General features: G+C 32.2%; 1 protein-coding gene and 1 non-coding gene across 2 annotated transcripts; both read right to left on the bottom strand.

Moving 5' to 3' along the window:
- Nucleotides 1–740: 740 nt before the first annotated feature.
- Nucleotides 741–2346, bottom strand: LOC131624752 (3-ketoacyl-CoA synthase 6-like). Its single transcript, XM_058895671.1, has one exon. It carries the CDS (start codon nucleotides 2331–2333, stop codon nucleotides 897–899), a length of 1437 nt encoding a protein of 478 aa, XP_058751654.1. The 5' UTR covers nucleotides 2334–2346; the 3' UTR covers nucleotides 741–896.
- A 10838-nt stretch (nucleotides 2347–13184) lies between these two features.
- On the bottom strand, nucleotides 13185–13291 carry LOC131624774 (small nucleolar RNA R71). Its single transcript, XR_009290661.1, has one exon. It is a non-coding gene; the product is annotated as a small nucleolar RNA R71 (small nucleolar RNA).
- Between the last annotated feature and the right edge of the window lie 3573 nt (nucleotides 13292–16864).

Here is a 16864-nt window from a genome sequence, read left to right as displayed (position 1 = left end):
AATTGGGGTATGACACATGTCAGATGGCGCCTAGGGCTAAAAAAAGGAATAAGCCATGTGAGAGATGGCGCCTTGGTGTTAAGGGTTTCAGAAATCTGGTTATTTGCGTAATTTTTTCCAAAACATGGTTATTTGCGTAATTTTTTTTAATACATGGTTATTTAAAAAAATTCAATGTTTGACATTGTTGATAAAGTGTAGTTTTTTCCTTATGTTTTTGTAGCACTAAATTCACAGCTGAAACAAACTTGTAATATTTTGAAAAACAATTTTAAAAAATCTATTTTTAAAAATATAAAGAAAAAATCTATTTTTTTAAAGCTGAAACAGAAAGACCCTAAATCATATTGAGAAATCTTTTAAATAATTCAAAAATCAAAGAATTATTTTAAATTATTTTTAAGTAATATTCTTTAATTGTTTCATGTTCAACTTTTGTATGAATATTTGATCTATAAATTATAGTTTAATTTGTTCGCCACCCCAATCGTTATATTCTGCCTCCGCCACTAGATAAGGGACCGGTAAAAAATTGATAGAAGGCCGAAGACTCTCAGCCGTGAGGATGGAGGCAAGGATGTGTGAGATCGCAAGCCATATCCTAACTATGTTGGACTAATCTTTAGGGCAATGTTCCTACCCGTTCAAAACACGTTGTCATGGCCCAAGGATGTAAGAAACTCAAAAGCAAGGAGTACATCAAGCTAACTGATTGTTGCTATAAGAGTACATATGCAGGTTCATGATTCAATTTCTAAACAAGTTCGAACTCACTCTAATATATTAGGCAATACAATAAGGTTTTACCTAAAAGAAATGAAAAACATCAAGAACTCTAATTAAGCAAGAGAGAGCATTAAAAGTTCTATATTCACATTAGACTTGTAATTCATCTACTAGCTAACTAAAATTGGATATTGATCAATACAATCACCCCATGGTTCTTTATGAGACTCACCAAGTATTGGCCTAATACACTTCAAAACAACACTACAACACTTAGGACCACTTCCCATTCCAAGTTGCCAAATGTTATCACCTTTCTGCACTCTTTCCTTGGCTTCCAAGTAAGCAAGTTCATACCACAATGATGAAGATGATTGATTTCCAAATCTATGAAGTGTCATCAGAGCAGCTTCAATCTCTCTCTCACCAAGCTTCAACCCTTTTCCTACTTCTCTTATCACCGATCTCCCTGAACATGGCAAGCAAAAATGTTGTATCACGGTCTTGAAATCCGGCACGTAAACACCCTCGGATTTCATTAAGTTAAACCTCCTCTTCATCAGAGAAACACCATACCAAAATTTCTCAGAAATTGGTAATATTTCAGAACCTAAAAGTGAAATATTAGAGCGAAGTGTTTCACCGGCTACTTGAAGTAAATCTCTTTTCAGTGTCACACCGAGTTTTCCATCTGAATCTTCTTCTCTTATAGCGGAAAAATAAGCTTTGTCATCAAAAGCTCTTAGTGTTCTAAGAGTCTTAAGTAACAAATATTTCGCGTTTTTACGTGCTTCTTTTTTGTTTGAGAGAAGAATAGCTGCACTTCCCATTCTAAAGAGACAGTTAATAAGCAACATGGATTTTTCTTTACCTTGATACCAACCACTTGACAAAATCTCCGTGCTTAAGACAATAGCAGTAGAGTTTTTGTGAACTCTTAGAAGATTGTGAGCCATGTCAATACAAAGAGCACTAGCACTGCACCCCATGCCAGAGACATTATAGCTTTTAATGTCACTTCTCATAGAATATTTGTTAACAATAATTGATGTTAAAGATGGTGAAGGACAAAAGCCGCTACAGTTTAAGATAAGTATGTCTATATCAGAAGGTGAAACTTTTGTTTTTGCAAAAAGATCATCCATGATAGGGAAAAGAACCATGTGAAGTTCTTTGATGGATTCTGAATGTTCGGTTTTTGGTGGGATGTAGTGTAGTGAAGGAGGGAGAAAAGTTTCTTCACTGAGGCCAGAAGAATGAAGGACTTTTTCCATGAAGGAAATGCTTTCATTGTCAAAACATTCAAACAAAGAAGCGTTTTCAAGGAATGTTGAGAAAGGTACCCTACAATGGTTTGGTGGTTTAAGGCATGAGAAATCAATGAGGTAAATAGGAGAGGGTTTTGAGAAAAAGTGTTTTAAAAGGAAAGAAAGTAGGACAAAACATAGAAAAAGAAAAAGAAACATTGGTTTAGAGTTTTGAAGAAGGATGAAGACTTCAACATATGTTGCTAGTGTGATGCTAGAAAGCCTTAAGAAAGGTAAGAGCTTTGAAAAGAGAGTAAAGTTTGAGCATGCATTGAAGATAGACTTGGAAGTAGCTTCCATTAATGTAACATTAATGGTGGTGAGCTATCAAGAGCTATGCACAAGAAGCTACCTATAAATTTTTTTTGTGTAAGCAAAGCTACCTATAAATAGATGCAACTTTTTGAGAAATAGAAAACTAACCGAAACTTCTTACTACTTTCTTTAGTTGTGTTTCAACTTTGAATTTAGAATGAAGTCATTTAGTGAGAAGGAAAAAATGGTAAAATTTATATATATAATTTTTTTAATTTCATAATTTTATAGTAAAAAAAGATTATAGCTGCTAGTAATAAGGTATAAAACTTAATAGAGCATTGCTATGCTTACACTCAAAATACTTACACCATGCTTACGCACCGTAGATATTTCAAATCATTTTAGTGTTACACAAAATCAAAATAAAAAAAAAGTTATTAAAAAAAACAAGAGTATGTATAATGGTATATAAATAAGGTGTAGATGTAGCTTTTTAGTGTACAATTAACATTTCTCAACTTAATATTCTAAAATTTTGATAAATTGTAATTTTATTAAATTTTTATTTTAAAAGAAGATGTTAATAAGTGTTGTAATAACACACTTTATTGGTTTAAAGTAAGTTTCATATTTATTTAAAAAGTAATTTCTCCGATTACTATTATAAGAATAATAATTAAATATTAGTCACCATTATAAATAATAATTAATTATTTTTTAATTATTTAATATTGATTCTTTTAAAATATTATTTATTTATTTTAGAAATATTTAATGTTTTACTTAATAAAAACTTAAATTGTGTTTTACATAAAGTTTAGTAAATTAATTGTCACATTTAGAGAAAAAAATGATCTCGAAATACTTCTCATTTTAGATTACCAATGCAATTTTATATTTAATCTTTTAATTATATCCTCTATTAAATACTCTTAATTTATTGTTTCCTCACTTAACATTAATGATAATCACCAATAATCAATTCGGATAATTTGGTAAATTCATTATTTTCTTTCTTTCATTTATTATTATTTATTACTCTCTCCCCTGTTCCTTTTTAAGTGTCATTTTAGCAAGTGAATTGTTAAAGTTACTTTACCTATCATACTCTTATTTATTTTTCTCTTTTCAAATAAATGCATTCATACACTCTTTTTTTTCCAATAACTAATTAAAAAATGTAAGGTAGAGTTATTGAGAAAATTAGGGTATATTTGATAAGTTATAACATTAAATTATAGGAACAAAAGATTCTTCTAAAATGATATTTAAAAAAGAACAGAGGGAGTAATTTATATAAAATGTTCAATTGCGGCAAATAATATGAGATATAGAAAAGTAGTTTTTATAATAGTCTTTGGAGAGAGTTGAATTCAAAGAACACTTGTTAAAATAAAATAAAGGGAAATGCTAACAAGTGCCCCAGGGGCACTCTTTAATAGTTTTAAAAAGTAAGTTTTTCTTGGAAATATGCGTAATTAATGCATCAAAAATTGAAATGGTGGACTTTTGAAAGAATATTTTCTTTATTTGGAATGCTTAAAGAGTGCCCCTGGGGCACTCGTTAGCATGACCCTAAAATAAATTATCTTGGTTTTTCATATTTCACCTACCTTTATGTCCAACCAACGTACTCTTAATTGCTCTTAAATGGTTGCAGGTGAGGTTAGTTGAGAACACGAATAATTGTTTGTTCCACATCTATCTATATAAATACTTATTTCACGACGAATTTTGTTTTTAAATAAAATCTTGGTTGATATCACAAACTTTATTCAAGTATTAAAAACTTAAGTTTTCTATATACATGCATAAATTATATTTATTTAAGTATATTTATATATAATAAACATTTTACCTACACAACAATTTTTTTAAATAAGAGTAAAATATAATTTTTGTTGTTAATTCAAATTAAATTCAAGAAAGGTTGTATTATTTCTGGATTAATAATAGCTTCCAAGGTTTTAGAGACCATATCTTCCACAGTAGGCTTGTGTGGCATTCAAAAACTCAAACATAGAGCCAGCTACATAGTCAATAACCTAATCTTTAAGCATTGTCGGTTTAGTTGGAAAGTGAAATTATGATCGATTATGAGTTGTTCTTACGCAATAAAAATGACAATAGATAATGAGACAAACATGATATAAAAATATATTAGTTTTTCATGAAAAAGATAAATTTATTATTCTTTTTAAATTTTTACAATTATTTATTATCATTTTATTTAGTTAGTCCACATAAAAGATTTATCACCACATAAAAAATATTGCCTCTTAAAAAAATGAAAAAATTATTTATTTGAATTTTTCTTTTTAAAAATATACGTAATATATTAACTATAATTAAAAATATTTTTAAAATATAATAAATGATATTGAAATTTTAATTTACTAAAAAGTGGTAGTGTTTTTTTATGATAAAACGTTAACAGTTATACTAAAAAAAATGCTATAATATTAAAAATTGATAAAAAAAAATGTGGTAAAACTTTAAATAAATTAGCTCATCTAATCATTATATATGCCTTTTATTAAATAAAATATTTTATTTCTATTAAATTGTGTAATTTTTTTTAAAAAAATAAAATAAAATAAAAAGACTTGAAAAATATTAGCTTTTTAATGTTAAAATTTAACATTTATATTAAAAAATATAAATATATGTTTTAGAAAAATATCACTTACATGATATAAAATCATATATGATATTATAATCTAATACAAACAAAACAAAAACAAGAAAATTAACTTAACTTATAAATAACAAATTTTTAATTTTTAAATTTAATTATATATAAATAAAAAATATTTTTAAAGAATTCATATTCATTTTCTAAAAAGTAAGAATTCGTCTTATTATTGGCATTATTATCATTATAAATGTCATATGAAATTATATTTCATAAGAATACTTCTCATTTATACGTTGGTACAAAATTATAAATTTACAGTAATAAATATAAGAAAATGTTTTTAATCACTTATATAAATATAATTCAATCTATTAAGTATGATTTCTCTTATATTTTGATCTAGATGAATAAATATCGCATACTTAGTAAGAATGATATATGATATTATGAGATGATACAAGAAAAAAAATATAATTGAGTTGAAAAAATATTAGCTTTCTTTATAATAAAATGTGAACATTTATACTAAAAAAAATATAAATATTTGTTTTTATGAAAAAACATAAGACAATTATGATTGGTGAATACATAAATTTCTTATGAAAACACAAATTTCTTATGAAAATACAAATTTGTTATTCTTTTTAAATCATACAATTGGCACAACTTTATAATTATTAAAAAGAGATTTCTTTTTTAATTCAGTTTGTATAATATTGTATACAAAAAGTATTAGCATTTAGACTAAAAAATTGTTACAATATATATTTTTGTATATGAATTTCAATAGAGAATGCTGATTTGTAAAACTCCTGTCATAATTGCATTGATTAATTCAATGATCATTGATCTTCCTTAATCAATTTTCACTTCTTTTCCAATTTCTATTTTTATCCTTAAATTAAATTAATCATAATAAATGTATAATTTATTTAAATTTGTTAAATTTGTAAATATGACCTAATAAGAAGGTTTTAAAATTTTAACGAGAAGTTGTCCTACATTGTAGGCTATAAAAAAACTGAAATTTCACGGGGAGCTGTAATACATTTGGATTGAACCAAGATTTGTTAACTCATTTGAATTCACCAAGATTTGTTAACTCATCTAGATTCACCAAGATTTATTAACTCATCTGGACTCACGGGTATATGTGAACGTATCTATGAGATATGAACTGTAGATTGTTAATTTTACTGTCCATCTTTAAAATCTTTTTTCTGATGTTTTATATAATTTTTTGCTGATGTTTTATATAATTGAATTAGAGAATTGAATGTACGGTTTATTATAAGTACATATCAATGCTTAAAAGTTGGTGTATATTATTAGCCTATGTTAAGTTGGTGTATATTATTAGTCTGTGTTTGTGACTATGTGTATGTTGTCCAATCGAAGAAAGACTTTAAACTTTATAAATAAGATTTGATAGACGTGTAATGCGAATCCAGGAGAGACTCGTGCGATAGCACGCGTATCTTACTAGTTCAAATTAAATCTAAGAAAGATGGTATTATTCCTGGCTTAATAATAGCTTCCAAGGTTTTAGAGACCATCACTAGAATAAAACTTGTAATTTGTCCGAGGCTAATCCCCTCACAGGTGGCAAAAACCCCTCACAAATATAGAATTTGCGAGGGAACTGCTCCTCTAGGAAAATTGGGTGTCGCAAATACATTTCCGAGGGGCTAAACACGTCGGAAATTTGTCAGGGGTAAACCCCTCGCTAAATGCAATTCCACTTTTCAAGTCTGTAACATGCAGACGTATTTTGCTTGGGGAAAAGCCCCTTGCAAAATGCAGTAGTTTTCAGTTTGCTAGGGGTTAAGCCCAAAATGTTTTCCATCTTAAAAAAATAATAATTAAAATACAAATTTATTTAAAAATCGTTTTTGTTTCTTTTGTTTATTTATAAAATTGTTTTAAAACTGTTTTTTTTTTAAATGATTTTTATATTGATTTTAAAACTGTTTCATAATACTATTTTTTAAATTGTTTCATAATAATATTTTTTAAAATATTAATATTTTTTCATGATAATATATTTATTGCCTTACTATTTGTGAAAATATTATAACTATAAAATCGTTTTACAAAATACTATTTTTTTTACAAATATTTTTAGCTAGTTTCTAACATACTTATTATTATAAATAAATAATTTTTAAACAACAAATATTTATGCAAACATTATAATAACACCCATATTCATTATAATAAGAAATAAGAACAAACAACACTCATTTACAATTATAATAACAAACAACACCTATTTACAACTATTTAAGTAAGTTTAAAAAAATTAAAGAAAAAATACGTACCTTTGATGAACACCCAATTTAGATTTGAATTTTTTTGATTGTTTTTAATGATAAAAATATATTTAAAATCAGAAAACAAAAATTAAATATTAAAAATCATTATCTTATATAAACTATAGTACATAATTTAAACATTAAATGAAATATAATGTAAAAGAACAACACCTTTAATAATTAGTAAGAATGAGAGATGAATCTAGAAGAAGATGAGAATTTGAGAAAAAGAAATAGAGAAAAGAATGAGAAGAAGAGGCACAAATGAATCTGGAAAGAGGAGATTTTTTTTAAATAGGACAATTAGTGAGGGGTAACCCCTGACAGAATATTAACACGCTTTTCAGAACTCTGCACACTTTTCAGAGACATGGGAAAAATCAAATGCAATTTGTGAGGGGTAGCCCTTCACTATTTTTTGTGAGGTGGAGCCCCTCGCAAAATGCAGAGCCGTAAAATTTTCAAAATTCAAAAATTCCCCCTATTTTATTTGCGAGCGGTAGTCCATCACCAATTTTGTTAAATTTTTTTTCTTTCTATTTTGTCATTTGCGAGGGGGTTTACCCTACGCAGCGTCAAAATTTAGTGACAAATTTATCACCTCACTAAATTCCCTAGCTAATCAAGTTTTTTCTTGTAGTGCATATCCTCCACAGTAGGCTTGTGTGGCATTCAAAAACTCAAACATAGAACAAGCTACATAGTCAATAACCTAATATTTAAGCATTGTCAGTTTAGTTGGAAAGGGAAATTATGAGTCAGAACACTCTTCACCACACCACTTGTTTAGTCAAAGTGTGTGTTATTATTGTGATACATGTTTAAATAAATTATTAAATATAAATATTTTATATGTCATATATATTATAAATTATTATATGTATTTAAATATATAGGAAGTTATTAGTAGTTTTAGGAAGTTAAAATGAGTTAAAAAAAACTACTTCATCTCTTAATTATTAGAAAGTAGTTATGTTTGTATATTTATCTATATATATTAGAATTCTACATGTAAACAAGAATGAAGAAAATTATCCATAAAAGAATTCTAGTCTTTCCCCCTTTCTATGGAGACATATTCCTTCTCGAATTGGAATAATTAGACCTATTAATTTATCACTTTCAATCATTAGTGCTTTCATCTTCAAACTTCATTTCATTCATGAATCCCCTTTCTCTCATACGCGAATCATTTCGAGAAATTGATCAACGTAATGATGAATCCTACAATAAAGTCATGGAGGCCCTAGGAAGAATGCATCAAATAGTGCAAATGGAAATTGTTACTTCAGAGTCGTCAGTCGTCGCGCCGGAATCGTCTATAACCAGTGACAAACATGATTTTTATGTGTCAACCACATGTTATAGAGATTCCACAAACCTGGTGATGCCACAAATTGATTTTAATGACAAATTGATTCTTCTACCTAAATCAATCAGAGTCAATCCGATCATGGAGGAAACTCAAATACCACTGATGGCGGAGAAAAATCAAATGCGGTTGAAAACACAACCATGCTCCACAGTATTGTTGGCCGACAATCCATCAATAACAAAACAATTTGATGAGAAAAACATTCTAGTGGAGGGCACGATTCAACAACAAGTATATGGAATTACGATTAATTGTTTTGTTGGATTACTATTAATTGACCAAATCAATCAATGGCTTCAACAATCGATAACAATGAATTTATGGGATACAACGTCATATGACCCCAGTGGATTTTTTAATTGTTCTCATTGCAACCTTGAGGACAAGGTTGTTGTGGACGGATGGAGTAATGATACAGGTTTAAATAAATTAATAAATATATATATTTTATATGTAATATATATTATAAATTATTATATGTATTTAAATATATAGGAAGTCATTAGTAGTTTTAGGAAGGTAAGAATGAGTTAAAGAAACTACTTCATCTCTTAATTATTAGAAAGTAGTTATGTTTGTATATTTATCTATATATATTAGAATTCTACATGTAAACAAGAATGAAGAAAATTATTCATAAAAGAATTCTCGTCTTTCCCCCTTTCTATAGAGACATAGTCCTTCTCGAATTGGAATAATTACAGCTATTAATTTATCACTTTCTATCATATTGCCAACATCAACTTCCTTAGACTGCAAAACCACATTGCATATCTTCTTCAAATTTTCTTTTACAGGAACATAGGCTTTTTTATTGCCAACATTTATCAACCTTAGGTTTGTTTATCAATGTTTTGTGTGGTAATTCTTCTTTTACAAGCTGCAAAAGAATGTCAAATGTAGCTGCAAATTTTGAGGATTTTTTGGTATTCAAGTTCCACAAAAAAAAATAATTTAGATCCTTTCAACTAGGATTTTGTATCTAAGCGCATTGGTTAGCTCCAAATCAACAAAGACCCTAACATAGTGTCCAAAAGCCATTTCAAATGAGGATTTTTGTTTGAAGTCGAGTAAATATGTATAGTTGTGCTTATATTGCTTGCAATACAAAACATGATTTGAGGTCTTCAATATTTTTGGGCCATGCCATGAATCCTCACTCAAAGTTGAACTGAAGTTTGGTTGAGCATAGTGGGCACGAAATTTCTAGTCCAAGAGAAGATTTTCAAGAAACTAAGAGTTTCATTCCAAGAGCTTACCGATTGCACACGACGGACATCTTCTAGGGAAGACGATAACTCAAAATAACCTTTGTCCAAGAAAGTAATCCTCCATTTTCCAATAGAGTTCCAAAGGGAAGATAACTTGAGACACAAGTTAACTTTAGTTAGAGAAAAGAACTTTTAGGCCAAATAACCCTATCATAAAGATTATGCTTGCATGCCTCAAGACTAAAAAGGTATTTATTTTCCGGAATAGAGATTACAAGTCTATAACCCTTCACATAAAGCTTTGGAAGTCGACTCAATGGAATATTACATACATTATTAACCGCCTCAATAAACAATTTTACAATCTTTTATTTTTTTCAATTTGTCAAGTAAAGCTAGCCTAGAAGGAATCAAGATGGTTTTAGGGAAGACAAGAGAGACCTCATAGGGAAGACAAGCTAGCCAGAATAGAGATTACAAGTATATAACCCTTCTCTAAATATTTTTAACTTCAAAATCTCTCAAAAATAATGACATGATAAGATGTATTTAAACTACAAAATTATTATTATTTTGAAATAATTAGTTATATATTTTTTAAATTAATTTTACTATTTTTAAATTAAATAAATAAAAAATATACTGAAAATTTTAATAATAATTAAAATTTAAATAAATTTTATAAAATTCAATTAACCATGTGTTTACCCAGATTTCTGGTAAACAACGCTAGTTTCTTCTTAAAGGTTACAAACAAGATCAACTAGAGAATCTCATGACTAATTGTGCTATGTTTGGTTTAAATGTAATATTGACTCATATTTAATGCCATAAAGAATAAATTCTACAAGGATGTGAATGCACAAAATGTAAGGGAAAATACAGAAAAAAGACAAAAAAGAATAAAGACTGCAGAAAGCAATAAGAATTTAAAGGGAAATTATTGCATATGATAACACGATTTTATATCGTATATTTAGCTTAAAATCCATAGATATTTATAGCATTTTCCATTTATTATGTTAATTTATTATGATATTACGCGTGTATTTGCTTTGTTTCAGGTTTTATACTCTTATTATGACTAATTGCGAAAAAGAGAAGAAATGGAGCTAAAACGACCCATATCTATGCCTAAAAGACGAAGAATAGGTGCTAAAGTAAAAAGGGAGTGCAAATAAGGCCCAAGTGTGCTGAAAGAGACCCAAAGACCCAATGAAGCAATCCAGCCCACGAAGGAAAGCAGCCCAATGCACACAAGCAAGAGGAGACGCACGTCTCCAACGTCCCTATGCCACATCAGCAAAAGGGAGACGCACGTCTCCATTTCCCTGAAGATTCTCCACTTGAGACGCACGTCTCAAGTCACGCACCCAGTCTCCCTGAAGAACCGGAGACGCACGTCTCCAAGCCAGTCTGCAGAATCTCCTCTTTTCACGCAAAGCAACTGCAAAGCTTCCCCTATAAATAGAAGCAGTCACTTCAGTCCAAACGGTCCGATTTTCTGCAAACGAAGTGCTGCCGAAATTGTACCGCGAACCGCTTTTCTTTATTCTGCTTTTATTTAACCGTTTATTTTCTCACAACGATTTCTACACTGGAAATTGTTGTGAACTTTTCGTAGATCTAGCCTTACGTTAGATTTATTGTTTTATTTCCTTGTTTTTATTTTCTGCCATTTTAAATTCCGAAGAACGATCCAGCCAACCTGTGGTGGAAGTTCAGTGCTTGAAGATCCAGTCACCATTTATTTAATTCAGGTTTTTATTTACCGCCTTATTTATATTTGTTTGCATGATATATTATATGCCATTTAATATGCTTATTATTATGAACCGAACCGATTTATGCATGTTTAATCGTATTAATATGTCTGGCTAAATTACTAAAGGTGTCGGTATGTAAAGTAAGTTAACCGTAGGGATCTGAAATAAATTGGCTTAATTATGTTTTGTTAATTATCACTTATTTTTGGTTTATATGTCTAATTTAATTAGTAAGTCTTAAAACCAATAGAGCGAAAGTTTGAGGGGTTAGGACGGTCAAAGGTTAAAATCAATAGAGCGAAAGTTTGAGATCTTTAACCAGATAGTAGACATAGGACATTAGTTTTAAGGATGGCGAAAGCGTATTAAAACTAATTGGAACTTATTTATTTTCAAAAATTGTTTTTACACTCGAGCGGGATGGCGAAAGCGTACGTTAGAGTTATTAGCTTGCTCCGAGTCAACAGAGCGAAAGTTTGAGATTAGGAGATTTAAATAGATAACAACCTCGTAAAATAGGCATTTTATTAATTACATTGTTTCCAAAAAGCTCTTCTAAAATCTAATGGGATGGCGAAAGCGTACATTAGGATTAGGATAGTAGTCTGAATCAACAGAGCGAAAGTTTGAGACGAGGATTTTTAATCAATGGAATTAGTAAAGATTTTTAATTTAATTATGCAAAAGCCAATGGACCTTCGGATTACCTTTAGTTAAACGAAATACATACTGATACCTGTCTTTTATTATTATTCTTTATTTTCTCACAATCACTTTCCCTTAGGAACAATCGAAATTTTGGTACTCCTAGCTTTACATAGTAACCTTAGATAACGGTAGATCGATTCATAGTCCCTGTGGATTCGATATCTTTTAAAACTACACGACACGACTGTGCACTTGCAGTTATCAGATTTATAGACACGTAAAGTTGCGATCAAGTTTTTGGCGCCGTTGCCGGGGACTATTTAAGTCGATATCGTAACTCACTGTTACACCGTAGAGACTAGGACAATTCTTCCCTTTCTTTCTGAACGATTGTATGCCAAATACTCGTTCACAAGGAGGAGATTCAATACAACGAATTAACGAGATCGAACGTTTCATTAACGTCAAACGACGAGCTCGCAATCTTCCCGAAGTAGCAGAAATTCCGATTAATCAGGAATTGATTTTTAATGATCAAATTAATCAAATCATCCCGAAGTTAGAGATGACTGCTATTCATCCTCTTAGAGACTATGCCGCTCCTTCGCGCGCTGAACCGCATTCAAGTATCGCACCACCTGCGATTGAGGCTAACAATTTCGAACTCAAACCTTCGCTGGTCCAAGCTGTTCAACAGAATCAATTCTCTGGAAGCCCTGTAGACGACCCCAATCTCCATTTATCTGTGTTCGTGCAATACGCCGACACTATCAAAGCCAACAACGTTAGTTCCGAAGCTATTCGATTACGCCTTTTCCCTTTCTCCTTGAGAGATAGAGCGAGAGCGTGGCTTCAATCCCTGCCTTCCAATTCCATAACTACGTGGGACGAGTTGAAAAGAGTATTCTTAGCGAGATACTTTCCGCCTAGCAAAACTGCTATGCTTAGAGGTCAAATCAACGGATTTACCCAGAAAGATAACGAATCACTCTTCGAAGCTTGGGAACGTTACAAGGACATGCTTAGAATATGCCCTCATCATGGACTCGAACCATGGCTGATCATCCATACTTTCTATGGTGGTCTCTTATATAACACTAAAATGACTATAGATGTCGCTGCTGGCGGAGCATTAATGGACAAACCCCATGATGAAGCATACAAACTCATAGAGAACATGGCACAAAACCATTACCAATGGGGTGGAGAACGAGCCGCTCTAGAGAAAGCCCAAACCAAAGGAGGAATGTACGAAATAAGTGGTATAGACCGCGTTAACGCTAAAGTAGACGCTTTAACTCAAAAGATCGAGAACTTAACCATCACTCCTTCAGCCACCGCTGCCGCTGTAACACCTAACTGCGAGATTTGTGGATTGACTGGACATGTAGTTGCTGAATGCCAACTCTTGACTGGAGTCCCATCTGATCAAGTAAACTATGCTCAAGGAAACCCTTATTCTAACACGTACAACCCTGGATGGAAAAACCACCCGAACTTTTCTTATAAGAACAACAATGCGTTGTACGCGCCTGGACAAGCACCTGCTGTACCACCTGGCTACCAAAAAGCGCCTGTAGCTGCTCAAAACACCCCTAGGAAGTCAAATCTAGAAATCATGATGGAGAACTTCATAGCTTCCCAACAACAAACCAATAAGGACTTCCTGAATCAAAACATCCACAATAGCGAGCAACTAAAACAACTATCGAACAAAGTAGATGCTTTAGCTACGCATAACAAAATGTTAGAAACCCAAATCTCACAAGTAGCTCAACAACAAGCACCTACTGCTGCCCCTGCTGGCACGTTTCCTGCTCAACCTCAACCCAATCCTAAAGGACATGCGAACGCGATAACACTACGAAGTGGAACGAATTACGATGGACCCATAGATCCTAGAACTCAAAACGTACCCATGTCACAACAAGAGCCAAAGGAAACCCAAAAGAAAACAACTGACGAACAAACTGCTAAGACTGATGAGAACAATAACGAAGTGGAACCCGAAAAAGAGAAACCTTATGTTCCACCACCACCTTATAAGCCACCAATTCCTTACCCTCATAGATTAGCTAAATCAAAAACCGAAGCGCAATTTAAAAGATTTGTAGAACTTCTGAAGCAATTAAACATAACCATACCGTTCACAGAAGCCATAACTGAGATGCCTTCGTACGCTAAGTTCTTAAAAGAAATCTTATCAAACAAAAAGAAACTCGAGGATAACGAAACTATAACGCTTACCGCTGAATGTAGCGCTATCATCCAAAATAACATGCCTCCAAAACTGAAAGACCCTGGTAGTTTCTCTATACCCTGCGTAATTGGAAAAACCATCATAGAGAAAGCCTTGTGCGACTTAGGAGCTAGTGTTAGTTTGATGCCTCTTTCGACCTGTAAGAAACTCAATCTAGGTGAGCTTAAAGCAACGAGAATGTCTCTTCAACTAGCTGACCGTTCAGTTAAGTACCCTGTAGGAATGTTAGAGAATATCCCTGTTCGTGTAGGTCAATTCTACATCCCAACTGACTTCATCATTATGGATATCCAAGAAGATTCTAACATCCCGATCATATTAGGAAGACCATTTTTAGCAACCGCTGGTGCAATTATAGATGTAAAGCGAGGAAAGCTTACTTTCGAAGTAGGAGAAGAGAAAATAGAATTTATACTTTCCCAATTCCTAAAAGCACCTTCTATAATTGACACATGCTGTTCTGCTGACATAATCGACGAGTGTGTCAAGGAAATAAAATCCGAACCAAATAAGGAAACCGAGATCCTAAGAATTCCTATGCCGCCAATTCTTGAAGATGACAACTGGCGTGAGGAATATCAAGATAACCACCTGAGTGAATGCTTAGCCTTAACTCCCGATCCTATACCTGGACCTAAGAAACCTGCTATAGAGCTGAAGACACTTCCTACCGATCTTAGATATGAATTTCTAGACGAAGAACTAAACCGACCAGTTATAGTGAACGCCAACTTAGGACGAACCGAGACTGAAAAATTACTTAATGTCCTAAGAAAATACCCTACCGCTTTAGGATATAACATATCAGATCTGAAAGGTATAAGCCCTTCTCTGTGTATGCACCGCATTATGCTCGAAGACGATAGTAAAACCTCTAGGGAACATCAAAGGCGAATAAATCCTATTATGAGCGATGTGGTTAAAAAGGAAATCCAAAAACTGCTAGAAGCTGGAATAATATATCCTATATCCGATAGTAAATGGGTTAGCCCTGTTCACGTCGTACCAAAGAAAGGAGGAGTCACTGTAATCACTAATGCAAAAGGAGAATCTGTAGCACAATGTACCCAAACTGGATGGAGAATGTGCATTGACTATAGGAAGCTAAACAAAGCTACCCGAAAAGACCATTTCCCTTTACCTTTCATAGATCAAATGCTCGAACGCCTAGCTAAACACTCGCATTTTTGTTATCTGGATGGATACTCCGGATTTTTCCAAATTCCTATCCACCCTGACGACCAAGAGAAGACCATGTTTACCTGTCCTTATGGTACATTCGCTTATAGACGAATGCCTTTTGGACTCTGCAATGCACCCGCGACCTTCCAAAGATGCATGATGGCAATATTTGCCGACTTCCTAGATGGAATAATGGAGGTCTTTATGGACGACTTCTCTGTCTGTGGAGGAAGTTTTGAAACATGTTTAGAAAACCTTGAAATGGTGCTTAAACGATGCGTAAGCGTAAACCTAGTCCTAAATTGGGAAAAATGTCATTTCATGGTTCGACAAGGAATTATACTTGGACACATCGTATCTGATAGAGGAATCGAAGTTGATAAAGCAAAAATCGAAATTATCGAAAACCTTCAACCTCCCAAAACCGTTAGAGAAATAAGAAGTTTTCTGGGACACGCTGGTTTTTACCGACGCTTCATTAAGGATTTCTCTAAAATAACCAAACCCTTAACTGAACTACTTATGAAAGACGCCGAATTTATTTTCACCGATAAATGCACTGAAGCATTTCAAACGCTTAAACGAGCATTAATCTCTGCGCCAATTATGCAACCTCCCGACTGGAATGAGCCTTTCGAAATAATGTGTGACGCAAGTGATTATGCTGTAGGAGCCGTTCTAGGACAAAGAAAGGATAAGAAACTACATGTCATATATTATGCGAGTAGAACCCTAGACGAAGCTCAGACGAATTATGCCACGACAGAAAAAGAATTATTAGCTGTCGTATTTGCATTAGACAAATTCCGTTCTTACCTGGTAGGAGCCAAAATAATCATATACACTGACCATGCCGCCATTAGGTACCTCCTAACCAAAAAGGACGCTAAGCCAAGACTTTTGAGATGGATCTTGTTACTGCAAGAGTTCGACCTGGAAATTAAAGATAAAAAAGGCACTGAAAATGTGGTAGCAGATCACCTCTCTCGTTTGGAAAATTTAAAACCCGAAGAAGTACCAATTGACGATGATTTCCCTTATGAAAGACTCATCGCTCAATTAGAAGCAAATGAATTCGAACCGTACCATCCAAACTCTGAAACCAACAAATTAGCAAAAATAGCTTTAGCCCGATCTGACGCACCTTGGTATGCAGATTTCGTAAACTACCTAGCTGT

Source organism: Vicia villosa, unplaced genomic scaffold, assembly GCF_029867415.1.
Source record: "Vicia villosa cultivar HV-30 ecotype Madison, WI unplaced genomic scaffold, Vvil1.0 ctg.000162F_1_1_1, whole genome shotgun sequence".
Taxonomy (NCBI): Eukaryota; Viridiplantae; Streptophyta; class Magnoliopsida; order Fabales; family Fabaceae; genus Vicia; species Vicia villosa.
This window is presented reverse-complemented; position numbering and strand designations above follow the sequence as displayed.